The 18,866-nt window shown below is 37.8% G+C and overlaps 1 protein-coding gene across 5 annotated transcripts in view; it reads right to left on the bottom strand.

Moving 5' to 3' along the window:
- Positions 1-18,866, bottom strand: part of CPED1 (cadherin like and PC-esterase domain containing 1) — a 324,686-nt gene that overhangs the window by 47,020 nt on the left and 258,800 nt on the right. For all 5 annotated transcript variants that reach the window (XR_003034399.2, XM_005205664.5, XM_015470366.3 and 2 more), the window contains one exon: positions 3,191-3,308. Coding sequence is in view for 4 of the 5 variants with exons in the window: in XM_005205664.5 (XP_005205721.1) it covers positions 3,191-3,308 (118 nt within the window). In the remaining variant the exon portion in view is untranslated. The remainder of the gene's footprint in view (positions 1-3,190; positions 3,309-18,866) is intronic.

The following is an 18,866-nucleotide window of genomic DNA, read 5'->3' as shown; positions in this document are numbered from 1 at the left end:
GTAAAAGAGAGAAAAAGAAAAAAAAAAAAAATCTATCCTTGCAAACTTATCTCTGAACTCACTCATTTACCTTGAATCTTTAGGTCTCTAGCACCTCAAGGGTAGAGGGGTTACCCTTGGTTGATTTCACAGTCTTCTGTGAAAGAGAGGAGGGCTTGAATCTTGGTTTTAGTTCAGCAACAATTTTTAAAACATATATTGACACTGAAAGATGAATAAGGTACAGTCTTTGCTCTGGACACACTTGAAATCTCATGCAGCCTTCAGGACACACTTATGGCTGATGCACCTTTTACATGTTAATACACCTACCTTGTGCTACATGTACATATACTCATATGTATATATTATTTCCATCATAAAATATAAAATAAGCATAATTATATAAAAATAAAGGTACATATATTTTCATCTTTACTGGCCTCTTCCCTGTGCCGTTTTGTACTTCTCTCTCTCTCCTTGCTTGGCTATATTATTCCCCTTTGAAGACTATTGATTAGAGAGAGAGGAACATGTGAATCAGACTCCTGAAACATTATGAGGTAAGTGCTATTTGAAAACATGTGCATAGAACATTCTGGGTGCATGTGAAAGTGTTAGTCACTCCTGTCAGACTCTTTGCAACCCCATGGACTGTAGCCCATCAGTCTCCTCTGTCCGTGGAATTCTTCAGGCAAGAATACTGGCATGGGTAGCTGTTCCCTTCTCCAGGGGATCTTCCTGAACCAGGGATCAAGCCCAGGTCTCCCTTACTGCAGAGATTCTTTACCATCTGAGTCACATAAAAGAGAAGCAAATCTGGGGGTGAGGCGGTAAATAAAGACTTCCTGGAGAAGAGGATATGGCATCAGGAGAACTTGGATCAAGATGGGAAGAAGACTTTTAGGAGCAGGGATCAGCACGGACAAGAGCTGGAGTCCTGCAGCCGATTATCAGTATGAAATGAGGTCCAGAGTCCGGGAGGAGTTAGGAGAGATAGGATGGGTCAGATTATTGTCAGGCTGAGGAATATGCGCTTGATTTGAGGAGTCAATATTTGTTTTTTTCAAAGAAGCCTAACTACTCAAGTTCCCAGAAGGCTCCTGTTTTATGGCAGCCTCTGTTGTAAGGACCAGGTACAGAGACAGCTTCAGAACAGGGCTTGGCAAAAGTTACTATAAGTTTAACAGACAGAAGAAATTGCCACTTCTTGAGGAATCTCAGTAATGTACCTTCAACTTTTTATTGAAGAACTTTTGACTTGGTTCAGTAGGAGGAATCGAATTAAGTTGTTTTATGGTTCTCATAAATTGTAATCTGATTAAATAAAATACCTAGACATATGGATGTCTCCTTTGTATACAAGAGTATATATCTCATTTAGCCGAGAATCATAAATCATACCACCTGACACACCGTAATGGGTAAATCCCTCTCTATGCACTGTCTGTAATTTATTATTTGGGACACATGTTCCAGAACTGGAAAATGCCCACGTTTGTTAGCCGTGCATGCCAAATTGCAATTTGTCCCACCCATTTGTGAAACTCATATCCCATTCAAGCTGTAGTGTGAAGTTCATGGCAAGGGTAGAAAAGATCCTGAGTGTTTTCTCAGACTTTTTAGATGAAGGGAGACCTTGGGTCAGGATGCCAGAGCGGTAACCAGGAAGCGCAGAGGAGATGCTCTTTGCTCCTCTTACTGCCTTGGAGGTATTTTTAGTCCCAGCTTTGGCTTAACCTCACTGGTCTCCACTCAAAGAAGAATGCTGAGGAAGGAAAGAAACAGGGGAAGTGGACAGCGCCTCCAAAGAGTCTCATTCCAGATCTGCCCTCGGTTTAGGCAGGATGAGTACTGCAATTTGAATTGTTTAGAAGTGGATCTTTCTATTTATTTACTTTGTTGGAGTATAATTGTTTTACAATGTTGTGTTAATTTCTGCTGTACAATGAAGTGAATCAGCTATTTATATACATACATCCCCTCCCTCTTGGAGATCCCTCTCGCCCCATTCATCCCACCCCTCTAGGTCATCACAGAGCTCTGAGCTGAGCTCCCTGTGTTATAGAGCAACTTCCCACTAGCTATCTATTTTACACACAGTAGTGTATATATGCCCGTGCTATCTTCCAATCCGTCTCACCCTCCCCTTCCCCTCTGTGTCTACACATCCATTTTCTACATCTGCGTCTCTATTCTTGCCCTGAAAATAGGTTCATATGTACCATCTTTCTATATTCCATACATATATGATATTTGTTTTTCTCTTTCTGATTTACTTCACTCTATATGACAGACTATAGGTCCATCCACATCACTACAAATGACCCAATTTTGTTTCTTTTTATAGCTGAGTAATATAATATTCCATTATATATATATATATATATATATATATATATATATCTTCTTTATCCATTCCTCTGTTGATGGACATTTAGTGTGCTTTCCTGTATCCCAGTGTTAATTGTAGCACTGTTTACAATAGCCAGGACATGTAATTTGAATTTGACATCCCAATTTCCCTGCCTCTATTCATGTTCAATATATGGGAGACATTAGTGACCACTCCCAAAGATGTTTTTTTTAACTTGAAGAAATGATATAAAACTGAGCTTCTATCCTTTGCAGTTCTTTGGGTTCACAAGGTCAACTTATTTTGTACTTACTCTGTAGAAATTATAATGTTAAGTGAATTGGTAGAGTCTGAATAACTGAGACCCCTTGTCCTCATCCAGCTTACAGCCTGGGAACACTGACATCAAAGTCAATTACATACTTAATTATTTAATGGGGTCGCAAAGAGTCAGACACGACTTAGCAACTGAACAACAATGAACAACAATCATTTAAATAATTGTGGAAGCTGCAAAGGAAGAAAAACACTGGGTGCTATGAAAACATATAGTAAGGAAAACAAGTCAGGGGCTCAAGGGAAGGCTCTATACTATGACTTTTTGACTGAGATCTATGGTGAATATGCATTAAACTAAGGAGAAAGCAGAAGGTGAAAGGAACAGATTTGATTAATCACATATTTCACATACTCAAACAATGCATTTTCATTAATTATATGTGTGGCAGTTCATAGTAATTAAAAAGCACCAGATCACCTTGAGTTTTTTGTAGAAGAATAGCTTAAGTAACCATCTACTACTTATGTATACTAAGGGATTTTTTTTTTAAAAAGAAATGATAGTGTAATAGTCACCTTTTGTATCCCCAGATGGACAAGTCTTTAGTTCGGGCTGTGAAATGGCTTCAATGTAGTCAGAGGAAATAGGCTGTAACCCACAGGTTTCCTCTGGCTGAATCAGCAAACCACAATCCTGCATTAAAATGATAAAAGTTAGCTGTCATAGTAATTAACCTGACCTGTAGTAATAAAACCTCAAAAATACGACTTCCTCTGCCAAATAACCTTTATGGATAAAAGGGAGCAATCCATGTTTACCCTTCTCTTGATATTTATCCATTGATAGTTGTTTTTGCTATTAATAGCTGCTTCTATTAGGGGATTCATATAAATTCTAATGATAACTTAATCTTTATTTTGGCATTGATAGTCATGTTATTGCTCTGCTGATTTTTAAAGAAATAGGTGTTAGTTATTTTAAAAAATATCCCTTTGTGTTGTTGACTCATTAAAAAATAAAGTATAAGAGAGGACAATACATTAAGGGGAGACAATGTGATGCTGTGAGATAACAAATGGGAAATACTTGGGGAGAATCTTAATTTAACAGATGCATTTCATTTCAACGCACACTTATTTAAGATCTATAATTTGCTAGAAATGGAATCAAATATGTATATTTTATCTAAAACATTTTACATATTTATAAAAGTAGGTAGGTAACAGCTCACTGCAATGAAACTCATTAGAGAAGAGGCATGCTCTGCACCAAGCAATGCCTTCTGTAGTCTGCCATATGCATTGCAGAGGGGCAATCCATTGGCTTTGAAATCTCTCGTCTTCTCCAGTATATCACGCTTCTCTTGTTTTCTCTTAGCTGATCCTACAAAGCTGTAGGCACTGTGCCTGTCCTGTGTCCATCTAACCGACCTCATCCGGTTCCACTGCCACCCTTCTCACCGGGTTCTCCCTGTCTACCAAGATTAAGGTCAGGTTAAAATGCAATAATATCTGTTAGGAATGCTTTCTTCCTAATTTTGCACGGAGAGCATCTTTTGGTGTTTGAGGTCTCTTGAAACGGCAGCACAGTGATGTGTCAGCTTTTGTCCACATCAGCATCCTTTGTTTCCTTCGTCTTCACCATTTGGTAATTGCATTTGTTATTTGTGCCTTTTCCACTAGACTGAATACTCCATGAGAATGGATAATTATTTCCCCTCACACATAAATCCCATCCCTGGTGTACAGTAGACAACGATAAATATTTGCTGAATGTGTAAAGGGTTAGAGTTAATTGTCCCCCTTTTCATATCATGCATTCTCAGTAATGGAGAGAAATGATTGGTTTGACCTCTTCTTTGCTCTGTATTTCTGCCTCTAATGAGCAATTGCTGGTCACTTCTTTCACACTTTTAAACGTCCTAACCACCAACTCAGATTCCTGGATCTCACACAAAAGATCCAGGGCATCAGGGAACAAAAGGAATGGGGGTAGTGTAAGGACTTTTAAAAATCTTGATTCAGTACACATATTTTCATTTTTTAATTCATGACTGAAGTTGAAGTTTAGGAAACTGATTAAAATTAGAAATATGATTTGTGTTAAAATGTTCATTATATTATAATAAAGCAATTAAAATAGCATAAAGTTTATAATGATGTAAGAAGATTTAGTCTGAATAAACATCTATGAATGATACATGTTCATGTATGTGTGATACCTATTTATTCATCTATCTATTCATTTGTTTTTAGTGGAGACTAGACCTTTATTTCGGAGAAGGTGATGGCATCCCACTCCAGTACTCTTGCCTGGAAAATTCCATGGATGGAAGACCCTGGTAGGCTGCAGTCCATGGGGTCGCTAAGAGTCAGACACAACTGAGCGACTTCACTTTCACTTTTCACTTTCATGCATTGGAGGAGGAAATGGCAACCCACTCCAGTGTTATTGCCTGGAGAATCCCAGGGACAGGGGAGTCTGGTGGGCTGCCGTCTCTGGGGTCGCACAGAGTCGGACACGACTGAAGCGACTTAGCAGCAGGAGCAGCAGCAGACCTTTATTTAAGGCCTTTATTAATGGCATTATATATCTATCAGAATTTTAAAAAATATGTATATCAAAAAAAATATGTATATCAAATGTTAGGGAGGGCAGGGAGAAATAATTACTATTATACACTGATGATAAGCACTGCAAATTAGTTCAGCTTTTTCAGAAGGTAATTTACACTAAACTTAAAAATTCACAGATTCCATAGCCCCAAAGTTAGAGTTCTTAAAGTCTACTCCAGAGAAACCCTCATGCAATGCATAAAGAATATGTATAAAGACAGATCTAATGGACTAAGATGGGAAGATTTCCCAGGCATATAATTAAGAAAACAACTGAAGACCTTGTTTCATTCCAGAATAATATATTCCAAATGAAACACACTGAGAACATGCCACGCAATCACCTAAATTCAGGTATTTCATGTTGAGATGTTGTGTTCAATCTACTAATAATGCAAATAATGTTGAAAAGTCTGGATTTAGATAAAAGTTTGCCTAAAGATGATTGCTTGTTTGGGGTCTCTGGGGTGTGCAGGTGCCAAGGTCCCAGATGGTCTCTTCTGTCAAAGTTGGACATGTCATTGGTCTGTCAATCAATCAGATTGTTAGGTGTGCTGATGGCTTGTCCTGTGAGGAACCAAACTCAATTTCTGATGAGTGGATGCAGGCTATTTCAGATATATTAGTCACAACCAGTCTTTTCGAGAGACTATATCTGAACTGAAGGATATGAAAATCCTTCAGGGGGGATGAGAATTTTAAGCAGAAGGAATTGCATGTCAAAGGTCATGAGGTGACAAAAGGATTTATCTGACATCTTAGGCACAAAAGAAAAACATTACTGAAAAAAATGATATGCTGATAACCTATATGTCATTTTTTTCTTGAGCTGCACCTCTGAGGTTATCTACCCTAAACTCTTCAGAGGGAGAATGATCATCCATGATGTGGTTCTGAGCAATTCTGGATACAGCTTTCCAATGGAAAGGTATTGATTTAATACCTAGAACCTGCAAAATGCCTTGCTGTGAAAGCAGGTCCCTGACCTCAAGCATAATCCAGCTCATCATCATAAATTTCTTCTTAATCCTGAACTGAAATCTCCATCTTATTTGTTCTAATTGTCCTCTTTGGTGCAGCTTAGAACAAATTTATTGTAATAATATAGAAGCATGTTCTGACCTGACTTCAGAGCTGCTGAAACAAATGACTGACAATAGAGAATGATAATTTTTTAAATGTTCAATGTTGACACTGAATACCCAGGACCCCACATACAAGCCTATGATAGCAGAGTAAACATATACAGAGCCAGAGAAATGTAGTGTAAGTGGGAGCCAGACAGGGTGACCACTCCTGCTGCTTACAACCCTGGTCAAACCAACGTGGAAATATAACATGCAGCCAAACTTCTCTCTTCCTCTAAGTATTTATGAAACCTGTTCTCAGGCCACATGAATCATTGACTATCCCTTTAGATCTTAAAAGTGATAAACCTCACTAATAAAAAATTAAACAATTTTTGAAAGGGAAAAACTCATTAGCATCCATCATTCTTTCTTCACTGGTGTGATTAGTAATTTGGTCAAGTTCAGGCATATTCAAGTAAATGAATAATAGCTCTTCTGGCTTGGAGCCCCTTAGTTTAGAAAAGGCAGAAGTTAGCAGAGATGCTTAAAATTAACCCCAGAAAGCTCCACCTTTAGACTGTATCCCTTTGCTGGAGACTTCATAAATTCCTGAATGGACTGTCAGTGCTTTCAATACAGTGTAACTAGATAATTAACAGATTTTCTCATTCAAACATGTGCAGAGTGTATGTATGTGTGTGTGTGTGTATATATATATATATATATATACACATATAATATATATGTATGATATATATAATATATATGTATATATGTATACATATTATATGTATACATATATGCATGTGTATTATATATGTATATATATGTATATATGTATACATACATGTATATGTATTATATGTATACATATATTATACATATATATGTATTATATATATATACATATAATGTATATGTATATTTATATATATATACATATAATAAATGATTTAAAAATTTGCTTAACTTTTCATGAAATGCCTTAGTGACTAACAGAAGATATTAAGGTTCACTTGGCTTTGATCTCTGCCCTACCCATGAATACACGGCCACTGTTCTTGTTACCAATTCTTCTGGAAGTCCATCTAGTTTTTACAGAAGTATTTGGCCACAAAGGAATTAGTAGTTTTCATTTTTAATGTGATTTTGCTTTGTTTTTAGAGCATTATCAAATTGGACTATTTGATCTGGTGTGTGTGTGCTTAGTCGCTCAGTCATGTCTGAGTCTTGTGACTCTTTGGACTGTAGCCCATCAGGCCCCTCTGTCCATGGGATTTTCCAGACAAGAATACTGGAGTGGGTTGCCATTTCCTCCTCCAGAGAATCTTTCCAACCCAGGGATCAAACCTATGTCTCTTGCATTGGGAGGAGCATTCTTTACCCACTGAGCCATCTGGGGTAGTTATCGTTAAACCTTACCTACTTTCTGGCCCCATAGAATCATCTTTTAAGATCAAACAGTTCTCCCTTTCTTCCACTAAATAATGAAAAATGTCCACATTTTAAGTTTTAAAATATACTGTCATTCCTCGTGGCATCCAGCTTTTCCCAGAGGGACCCATTCCCTTTCCCGGGGATGATGCTATTCTTCGTAAGTTAGTCATGACCTCTCAAACCTGACAATCTTGGCACAGTTGCCTCTCCCAGAGAGGCAGAGTCCTCTTTCAGATTAAGACTGTTCCTTTTCCCATGAGACACAAAGTTCCTGATGAGATAATTTCACTATCTTGTTCCAAGGGGATAAATTATTTTCTATGTTCACATTTTCTCTAAATTTAACAACTGCTTTCCTTATGTTGTAGTCAGCCAGCCATAAAATAGTAGCTATTGGGAGATTCATAGTATCAGACACTGAATGAATATGTATAGAATAATCAGCTGAGGTATACATTAGCGATAAATCATTACAGCATAGTCCATCTGAAATCGTCTTTTACATACCACAGTGATCCTAAAACTGAATGTTTTACATAAAGAAAATGCACTTATATAAATGCGTATTAAAGGAGATGTATTTACTTTTTAGCAGATAATTGGAAATAACTCACAAATATAATTACACTGCTAAGATTGAATCCTACAAATATACTTGGTAAAGTTTACAAAGATTCATGTGCAAGAAAATTTACTAGAGAACTTTGTGTAATAACAGAAAACTTGATACACCTTAATTGTCCATCAACAGAGAACTGGCAAAACAAGTTATACATCCATATGATGGAACACTAATTCTCTGAAGAGAAGAAGGCAGAGTAAAGGATGGAGAGACAGATATTAAGAGCAACAAAGCACGTTTCAGGACATTATTAAATACATCTTGATTTTATTTAGTAAAATAAAGTGCTAGAAATGTGCATATGCTTGACTGTGCATACATAGATTCCGGAAGGATACACTGGAAACACTGAACAGTGGCTTTCTTGGAAGTTTAAGGATGGTAGGCTAGAGATGGGGAAGCAAAAATGAACTTTTTTGAAGATTTTACCATTGGTATGAATCATGTTTGTTTTTTTTTTTTTTAGCAAAGAAAATTTAAGCAAAGAAAACAACATTTAAAATGGCAAAGTAAAAGAACAGGACATCAGAAAAGTATTGGTAGCTCCTTTGAAGGTATATTAGTTTCCTATGGCTCCTGTACTACAAACTGGGTGCTTTGAACAAGAGAAGTTCTTTTACAGTTCTGGGAACTGGAAGTCCAAATCAAGACATTGGCAGCTTTGGTTCCTACTGAGGGCTGTGAAGGACTATGGGTCTGCATAGTCATTTAATACTGTCCTGTGTCCACAGAGTTAAGAGTTTATCAGAGGAAATATAACTAAAAGGGAACTGAGTACATGTTCCAGGTAGAAGGAGGACCATGAAGCATTCTAAAACTGAGTGAGGATTATAGTCATTCAAGTTCCAAGTGCATGGCATTTGGAGAACAAGACAGCAAGTAGATAGCTGCTGCTGCTGCTGCTGCTAAATCGCGTCAGTCGTGTCTGACTCTGTGCGACCCCATAGACGGCAGCCCAACAGGCTCTTCTGTCCCTGGGATTCTCCAGGCAAGAACACTGGAATGGGTCAAGTAGATAGAGATCAGTAAAATTATTTTGGACTCATAATTTTAATCCTTGGCTCACTCTAATGACACAAAATTTAGGATCATGGCAATGAATGAAGCTTCTTTAATTTTCTTCTGTTTAAAGATTCTTATCAGAGAAGTCTCTAGGCTCTGTCCTCTTTTATAAAACTTATAAATTTTTTTACTAAGCAGCTGCTCTTTTAAAGGACAGTACAAAATTAAACATTTTTATGGAGGAGTAAGGGACATTTTGACTTTAGTTTGTTCTAATAAAATATTTGCAGTGAACAAGGTTTACCTATATAATTGCCTTATTTTAAATTTTGATGAAACTAAGTAGCCAGTCAAGTCATTCTACTTTGTGCGGAAGGGACCTCTAACAACACTGCTTTAAAAATTGATGTGTTTCAATGCTTGATGTTATCCTGTTTTAGACAAGCTCAGGTGCATTCAGGGTGGTATGGCTGTGGATGTTATCCTGTTTTAGTAAGAGTTCAAGTTTTCAATTTTAATTGTTTTTTAAAAATAATAGAACTTGTGTTAGGTAGCCGAATTGTGTATGAGGTTTTGAGTTGCTATTTGTATTTTGGGCTTCATAGCCTTATTTACAACACATCATTATCCAAGTAGTAATGAGCTATCATATAACATCATTGTGTGTGTTTCTTTCCTTAAATAATCATCAGCTGAAAAGTGGTGGTATATTATACTAAGAATTTTTAGTCCCCTATGAACTCAGGAACAAAGGAAATTGAAACAAATTATAAACAGATGAATTAGCTCTAGTCAATTAAATTTACTAATATGACCTCAATATTTGGAACACTTCTTTATATTTCTCATGCATTACAAATCCCTCAACTAGCAATATACAGTTTTCTCTTTTTTTAACCTTAAATTGTTCATTCACTAAGTTGTGTCCAACTCTTTTTCCACCCCATGAACTGTAGCCTGCCAGGCTTCTCTGTCAATGGGATTTTAAGGCAAGAATACTGGAGTGGGTTGCTGTTTCCTCCTCCAGCGGACCTTTCCAATCCAGGGATCGAACCCATGGCTCCTGTCACATCTCCTGCACGGCAGGTGGGTTCTTTACAACTGAGCCACCAGGGAAGCTCTGTTGGGTCTCCAAATTAAACAGGGTGAGGCCAATGTGATCCTGCTCACTGGAGTCCATTCTGAAAGGCGCCCTATATTCTCAATTTAGAAATACATTTGAGTCTCCAGGATTTGTAGAATTTGGACTGGAAAATCTAGTGAGACAGGGGCCTGTGAAATGACTAATGCTTCCCACTTCCGGTGAGCTCCAAGGAAAGCAGCCTTTGTTGTGGTCTTTCAACACTTTTGGTTTGGGTTCCAGATGGAGTCCAGAAGGGTAGATGTGAATGTAAATGAAACAAAGAAGAATGATTTTATGTCTGGATATTTGAAGAACTTCAGTTCTTTTTGATTTGTGAACAAAGAATGTGGAATTGGAGCTGAATGTATAACCATGGACTCTCTTGCACGTTGAAGAAACTGGATCAGTTTGGGAAATGACAGAACAATAATAACATTGACAGAAAGAAAAGCTTATGTCATATTCCAAAGGAGCAAATTAATTATTTGTAGACTGAAGAAGAAATACTATGGTGAGTGAAAATAGGCAGTAGGCTACAGAGATATTTTAAAAGATGTGTATTATCAAGAATGTGATACCAAACATAACAAATGTTTGCTATATATAAACCAGCAAGCAGGTCTTCTCAGGAAACAGTGATCAGTCACAGTGACCATAACTGCTATTAGAAGTATTGCAGCACGGACTGCCCCACTTATAAGTAGTCCACTAATAACGTATATAAGGTTGTGATTGTTAAAAATGCAGCTCTTGGGACTTCCCTGGTGGTCCAGTGGTGAAGACTCTATGTTTCCAGTGAAGGGGGCACAGGTTCAATCCCTGGTCAGAGAACTAAGATCCCATATGTTGTGGTTTTCCTAGCTCTGGTAGGAAATACGAATGGCACAAATAGAGCTGAATATTTTAATAAAACATATAGTTACAGTAATTTTGAACATCATGGGAGCACTTCCTGACTTCAGTCATCTTGGTAACTTCTGTACAAAGACACCTACACCTATACACACATACAGTGATCCTTAGAATTGTGAGACGTTAAAACCTGGGGGAACTTAAACCAAGTGACATGAAATATGTTAGGTTACAAAATAATTCTATCATTACATGTCTCAATTGATAAATTCCACCTCCTTTGAGACTGTAATAGTATTTTTAGAATAATAAATAGCATTTTTAAAGACTCACTAATCAGCAACCTGTACATTTACAGTTAAGCTCAAAGCACGCTATATGTAGCTTAATTCTGTAGAAGAAAATGCTGATGCACCCCAAACTGAGCATCAAAACTGCTGTGATATTACAAGGTCAAAATTTAATATTACTTTTTAGTATAAACATATCCTAACAATGTAAAATGAGATACCTAAAAGAATAATTGTGTTCTGACAGGAAAATCCTTTCTTTGCATAGTCTTATATTTTAATGCATGTTAATCAGACTAAAGGTCATTCCCCTAAGATATTTAGTAGTTACACAGGAAACATGTAACAATGGAGAAACCCAGTGAGCACTACCCTCATCAAGTGATCAAGAGAAACACATCATTTCTGCAGTATTCTTGCCACAAATGTTGAGCTTCATCTAGTAAGGAGAAACCACGATACAATTCAAGATCGAGAAGCATTCTACAAAATAACTGACCTGCATTATTCCAAAGTATCAAAGTCATGAAAGATAAGGAAAGACTGCGGAAGTGTCATAGGTTAAAGAAGATAAGAAACATGACAGCTAAGAGCAATGAAAAACGTTGGACCAGAAAAACAAATATCATTGGAAAAACTAGTGAAATTCATATAAAATATTTGGTTGAGTAAATATGCTGTACCAATACTAACTTCTTAGAATTGATAAAGTACCATTGTTGTATAAAATTTTAATATTAGAGGAAACCGGGTTGAGTGTATTTAAGAACTTTCTGTAACTCTAACATTAACATTAAAAGTGAAAATATTCATGTAATTTGATCACCATATTTTAGAATTTTCTTGAAGGGCAAAAAGAATGTTCTAATCAGTCAAAGCCTTTTACAAAGTTTTGTTGGAGTTTCTTTCATACAGCAGAGCAATTAGCCACATCTTATTGGCGTTCGTCGATATCCCATAGAGTTTGATCCACAAGTATTTTGCTCTTAAAATTTATAGGAATTGTGGGAGGAGAGTTTACAGGCTAAAGAAAAACCTACTTTATTTCTGGACTAACTCTTCAGGAGATAAAAATCTCCTGGTGATCTGGCGAGGATCAAAGGAAATGCCATTTATATTGAATCAACAGAGAGCCTAGGGACTTCGCTGGTGGTTCAGTGGTTAAGACTCCATGCTTCCAGTGCAGGGGGTGCAGGTTCGATCCCTGGTTGATGGACTAAGATCCTGCATGCCATGAAGCCAAAAAAAACTTTTTAATTAAAAAAAAAAAACAAAAAAAAAACCAGATCATGCCAAGCATGGGGGAAGGCACAGCCAACACACCACTGCACTGAATCTTTACAATGGCTTGAAGTGCATATTTTCCTTATTCAACAGATGAAGAAAGAAAGATGTGTAGAGTTTCATAGAAGTTTTCTGAAATCAAACACTTTAGCAAGCAGAGTGGCTAGAGTTGGAAGCCATAGGTCTATCTGACTTCAAGCCCATGCTTCATAGACTGAAAAACAAAACAAGATAAAACAAAACACACTGTACTAAGACATGAAGATCATGTTTATGAAACATTTAGACCAATTAACTCTTCATCAGGGAAGACTCTTTTTTCATGGCTGCAGATGGCATCTCTAAACATAACCAGCTGCACTTTAAATGCTTACAGTTGGTCACAAGTGGGGACTAGGCAAGGGTGTGTATGATTCAGGCCAAATCTATTCCCTCTGGTGGAAAAATAAAAAGCCTCCAAATACCTTTCCAGCTTATGGTTTGTTACTCAAATAATTTTTAGTTTTGAATACTAGCACATTACAAAATTAATTGTTAGCTAAAGACAACATTGATTTCCATGGTAGACAATGAATATTTATTACTGCCTATCATCAAGGAATACAGTTTTCACGTGATTTTCAAAGCCATCAGTACTCATTTGTCGTGTATTTTCAGTTCTCCAAAGACGTTTATAGTTTATGACATTTATTCATTTGTTTTGTTTCAATTGATTCCTTTAACAGACATTTGTTCAGCATCTCCACAGGCCAGCCACAGCCCCTGCCCTCATGGAGTTCTAGCAGAGAAAACAGATATGTAAACACACAATTGCTGTAGAAAGCACTTAACGGTGGTAATGAAAATAGTTTTGGACACAGGATTGGCACAAAGGAACAAGATCGACGCTGTTTTACAAAAGAGATTATAACTGGAACTCTATTGGAGTTCACCAGGCAGATGGGAGCTGGTGGGCTTCCAAGCAGTGGAAACAATGGAGGCAGGCAGGGGTGATGGTGGCTCAAAGCAGCTGATCTCCCATTCTAATGCTTACAAAAACGTGGGCATCCTTTATATCTGCACCCTAATTTATAAATCGCTGCTGGTTTTTTTTTTTTTCCCCCTTGCTGTGACCATTAGCTTGGGATTCAGTCCTCAGCCATAAAATGCACAGCACTATCTGGAGCAAACTGGGAATGGATTTTGCCTACTTGTGTTTGGGGCCTGTGCAAAAACATATGGTGTCAGTTACAAAACTCTGGAGCAGTTTATCTCAGAACCTACTCCCGCCATATCAGCTCAAGCTTTGATAGTGTCAGTTATCAGCAAGCTTGCCCAGGAAGGAGTGGGCATTTTCCTGTGGAATATGTGCTATCTTCCTTGGCATCCAATGCAGAATTAAGGGTTGCCCATTTTAATGGAGGAACTTAAGACTCCATGACCCCATTATAAGCAGGCGTCCTGGAGAAATTTCAAGATATAAGATTATCATTGAGCTTGTCTTAAATTCCCCAGAGGTTTTACATGAGCTCATTATTTCCTGAACTTGAATACTGTTGCCATGATTTGATCATTACTGGGTAAGTGGTGGTCATAACTCCCTGTGTGGGATGAAATACCTCTTTCATTCAAAGCCAAGTCTGATGAGTGAGTCCTTATAGATCACATCTCTCTAAGTCTCCACAGATTTAGCCTCCAAAGGCTGCTGTGGTGTGTCTGCCCCAGGATGCCTCCCTCCACTTAGCTGAAACCAGTGGGTCTTTCGTCTGCCCAGCGGACCTGCCTTCTGCCACTGCTTCTCCATAATCCACAACCACGTGGCATTTCAAGTTGATCTCTACAGTCTTTCACTTCTTTGCATGAGTCAACAGCTGTTGTGGGATTCTGCTGTCACCAATCAGATATGCTTGCCTGGCCTTGCAGAACCGAGCTGTAGGGAATGTTGCTTTAAAGTAAGAGGCCTGGCTTTGTTCTAGAACTCTGCAGTTGTTACCCTGCCCAGATCTGATACTTGGTTGCTCCTCGGTGTTTTATCTTTAAAAGGCCATCTGTGTTGGGCTCCACTGTATTGACTGACTTTGACAGGTCAAAACCAAAACGGACATAGCACTTGACAGGCTTAAATCTCACTGATTTCCCCTCCCTTATACCAGGTATTCCTTGTCATGGGAGCTGGGATAAGACTAAATGATTTAACACTTAAAGCTGATGACTGGGGAAAAAATAATATCTAGGAGAATAAACTGTTCTACAGACTGGCCACTGGTTTTTTTTTTTTTTTATCATTCCTTTGGTGTTTCATGGGCTTCCCACGTGGCACTAGTGGTAAAGAACCCACCTGCCAATGCAGGAAATGGAGGAGTCACAGGTTCAATCCCTGGGTCCGTAAGAGTTCCTGGAGGAGGGCATGGCAACTCACTCCAGTATTGTTGCCTGGAGAATCCCACGGACAGAGGAGCCTTGTGGGCTACCGTCCACAGAGTCGCAAAGACTCAGACACGACTAAAGCAGCTTAGCACGCATGCATGCATGGTGTTTCATAAAGTTTCAAAATGCTAATTCTACTCTAAAATCTTTATTGAAATAAAAATAAAAATTATATAATAATTCAGAGAAGGCTATATGTTTCCCAAAATATGTTCCATGAAATACAGATTTCTGGGAGGCTAGTAAGTAGGTATTAAGTCAAAAAATAATGGCATAGACAAACTAAACTAATTTTTGGCAAAAACTTTAGATTTCCTTATTTTCATTATCAGTATCGCAGTGTTCTACTAATAACTTTTTATCATTTAGTAAAGCTGATTCTGAAAAGTGTTTAACAAGTTGTCACTGTTAATACTACAGATAATTCAGCTATCTCAGAGCTTTAATTTTCTGAGGAGAAAGTCAGTTTTTAATGAAATCTCTTCAACTATGCCTTAATGAACCCATGATCAGGAGAATCTCTTGAGTTGGTCAAAAAGTTCATCCGGGGTTTTCTATAATTACCAAAACTTTTTGCCAACTTAGCTGTTTTGATGACTAGTTTGTGTCAAAAATACTGAACTAAGAAATAGTATGAGATCACGTGTTTCTATGATGAGGTTGTGAGTGAAAATCTCATATGTGGCAGCAAAGACCAAATCAAAAGAAAAACCACAAAGCTATATGGAAACAATTTGCAATTTATTCTTTTTAAAAATAGTAAAATCATTTACTACTTTTTAAAAATTATAAATAAAAAGAATATTCTGTGATGACAGACATCTGCCTGGCATAACTAAGAAATCATTCCTGGGAAAGAATAAGTTCTTGAGTTAGCTGCAAGTTTTCCTTTTGTAGTAAGTCACATATTATGTACATGATATAATCCTATTCTAATTCATTTCTTTGTTCATTTATAGCAAGTGTCCTGGGTATCAATAACAAAAGTCATAATTCAGACTGTACACTATGCTACTAAATTTAATTCTTAAAGTCGGATTTCTTTTCTGAAAACATCAGTCACATTTATTTGCTACATCAGATGTTATCCATTATTATGCCCCTGAAATTGGTTACATACTAAATAGTTCACCTATGAAGTCTGAGTCCTGGAAAACAGGGTCATTGAGGCCAGGGTGGCACATGAAAAAGCAATAGAAGGGTCTGGATTTAATATGATTAATAGTATGGTGGTTAAGGGTGAATGCTATTGTGTAAGACTGCAGAATTCAGATTTCGGCCCCACCACTTTGTAACTCTGGGCAAATTAAACCCCTAGTTGGGTAGTTTCCTCTTTGTGAAAGCCTGTCTTACAAGACTGTTGAAAGGATGAAACACATTAATACACATAAACAATGAAGAATCATGCATGATCCACAATGAGGGCTCAATAAATGAAGCTATGATGAGAACTGAATAGCGTGTGCCAATGGGCACATTATGTACCTTATACAACACAGCTATGAGTTAGAAGGTGTTAGCTGCACTAACAGTGCTAAACAAATAACACTTAAGTAATTTACCACATGTGTGGTCAGACTTCAGATACAAGTCTGTATGATTCTAAAACCCATACTATTTCCTTATGTCATTCTGGAATTTAAAATAAAAAATCTGGGTTAACACTAGGTTCTAATGAAGAGAAACTAAAGAGCCTCTTGATGAAGGTGAAAAAGGAGAGTGACAAAACTGGTTTAAACTCAACATTCAAAAAACTAAGTTCATGGCATTCAGTCCTATCACTTCATGGCGAATAGATGGGGGGAAAATGGAAACAGTGACAGACTTTATTTTCTTGGGCTCCCAAATCACTGTGGATGATGACTGCAGCCATGAAATTAAAAGACATTTGCTCCTTGGAAGAAAAGCTATGACAAACCTAGACAGCCTATTAAAAAGCAGAGACATTACTTTGCCGACAAAGGTCCATATAGTCAAAGCTATGCTTTTTGCAGTTAGTCAGTTCAGTTGCTCAGTTTTATCCAACTCTTTGTGACCCCATGGACTGCAGCATGCCAGGCTTTCCTGTCCATCACCAACTCTTGGAGCTTGCTCTAACTCATGTCCATCGAGTTGGTGATGCCATCCAACGAACTCATCCTCTGTCATCCCCTTCTCCTCCTACCTTCAATCTTTCCCAGCACCAAGGTCTTGTCAAGTGAGTCAGTTCTTCACATCAGGTGGCCAAAGTATTGGAGTTTCAGCTTCAGCATCAGCCCCTCCAATGAATATTCAGGACTGACTTCCTTTAGGATGGACTGGTTGGATCTCCTTGCCATCCAAGGGACTCTCAAGAGTCTTCTCCAACACCACAGTTCGAAAGCATCCAACTTTCACATCCTTAATACTGGAAAAACCATAGCTTTGACTAGATGGACCTTTCTTGGTAAAGTTATGTCTCTGCTTTTTAATATGCTGTCTAGGTTGGCCATAGCTTTTCTTCCAAGGAGCAAGCATCTTTTAATTTCATGGCTGCAGTCACCACCTGCAGTGATTTTGGAGCCCAAAAAAATAAAGTCTGACACTGTTTCCATTGTTTCCCCATCTATTAGCCATGAAGTGATGGGACTGGATGCCATGATCTTAGCTTTCTGAACGTTGAGTTTTAAGCCTACTTTTTCACTCTCCTCTTTCACTTTCATCAAGAGGCTCTTCAGTTCTTCTTCATTTTCTGCCATAAGGGTGGAATCATCTATGTATCTGAGGTTATTGATATTTCTCCCAACAATCTTGATTTTTCTTGGTTTTTCCAGTAGTCATGTTACAGGTATGAGAATTGGACCATAAAGAAGGCTCAGCACCGAAAAATTGATGTTTTCGAACTGTGGTGCTGGAGAAGACTCTTGAAGAGTTCCTTGAACTGTAAGGAGATCAAACCAGTCAGTTCTAAAGGAAATTAATCTTGAATATTCATTGGAAGGGCTGATGATGAAACTGAAGCTCCAATACTTTGACCACCTCATGTGAAAACCTTGATGCTGTGAAAGATTGAGGGCAGAAGGAGAAGGGGGCAATAGAGGATGAGATGGTTGGATGGCATCATTTACTCAATGGACATGGGTTTGAGCAAAATTGGGGAGATAGCAAAGGACAGGGAAGCCAGGCGTGCCGCAGTCCACAGGGTCACAAAGAGTAGGACACGACTGAGAGACTGAACAACAAGGCTAGCTCTGTAAATGGAACATTTAAATTACTTTCTCTGAGCCTTGGCTTCCTCACATTTAAAACAGGGATTTATTGCTCATATACACCTAGCATTGTTTCTATTCAAAAACGAATGTGTCAGAAGGCATTAGTCCTTTGTAAATCACAACAGTGCTTTTTTGTAAATTCTTGATGACCACTATCTAATCTATTACTTATCAACTGGCTGAATACACATGTAGCAGCAGTGAACTCAATTAAATATCTATATAATTTAAATTTCCTTTGAGTTGGCTTAACATTTTCAGGTTTCCCCCAGACCACCACCACTTTGGGGAAGTTTCTTACACACATATGAGAAAAAATT

This window comes from Bos taurus, chromosome 4 (genome assembly GCF_002263795.3).
Source record: "Bos taurus isolate L1 Dominette 01449 registration number 42190680 breed Hereford chromosome 4, ARS-UCD2.0, whole genome shotgun sequence".
Taxonomy (NCBI): domain Eukaryota; kingdom Metazoa; phylum Chordata; class Mammalia; order Artiodactyla; family Bovidae; genus Bos; species Bos taurus.
This window is presented reverse-complemented; position numbering and strand designations above follow the sequence as displayed.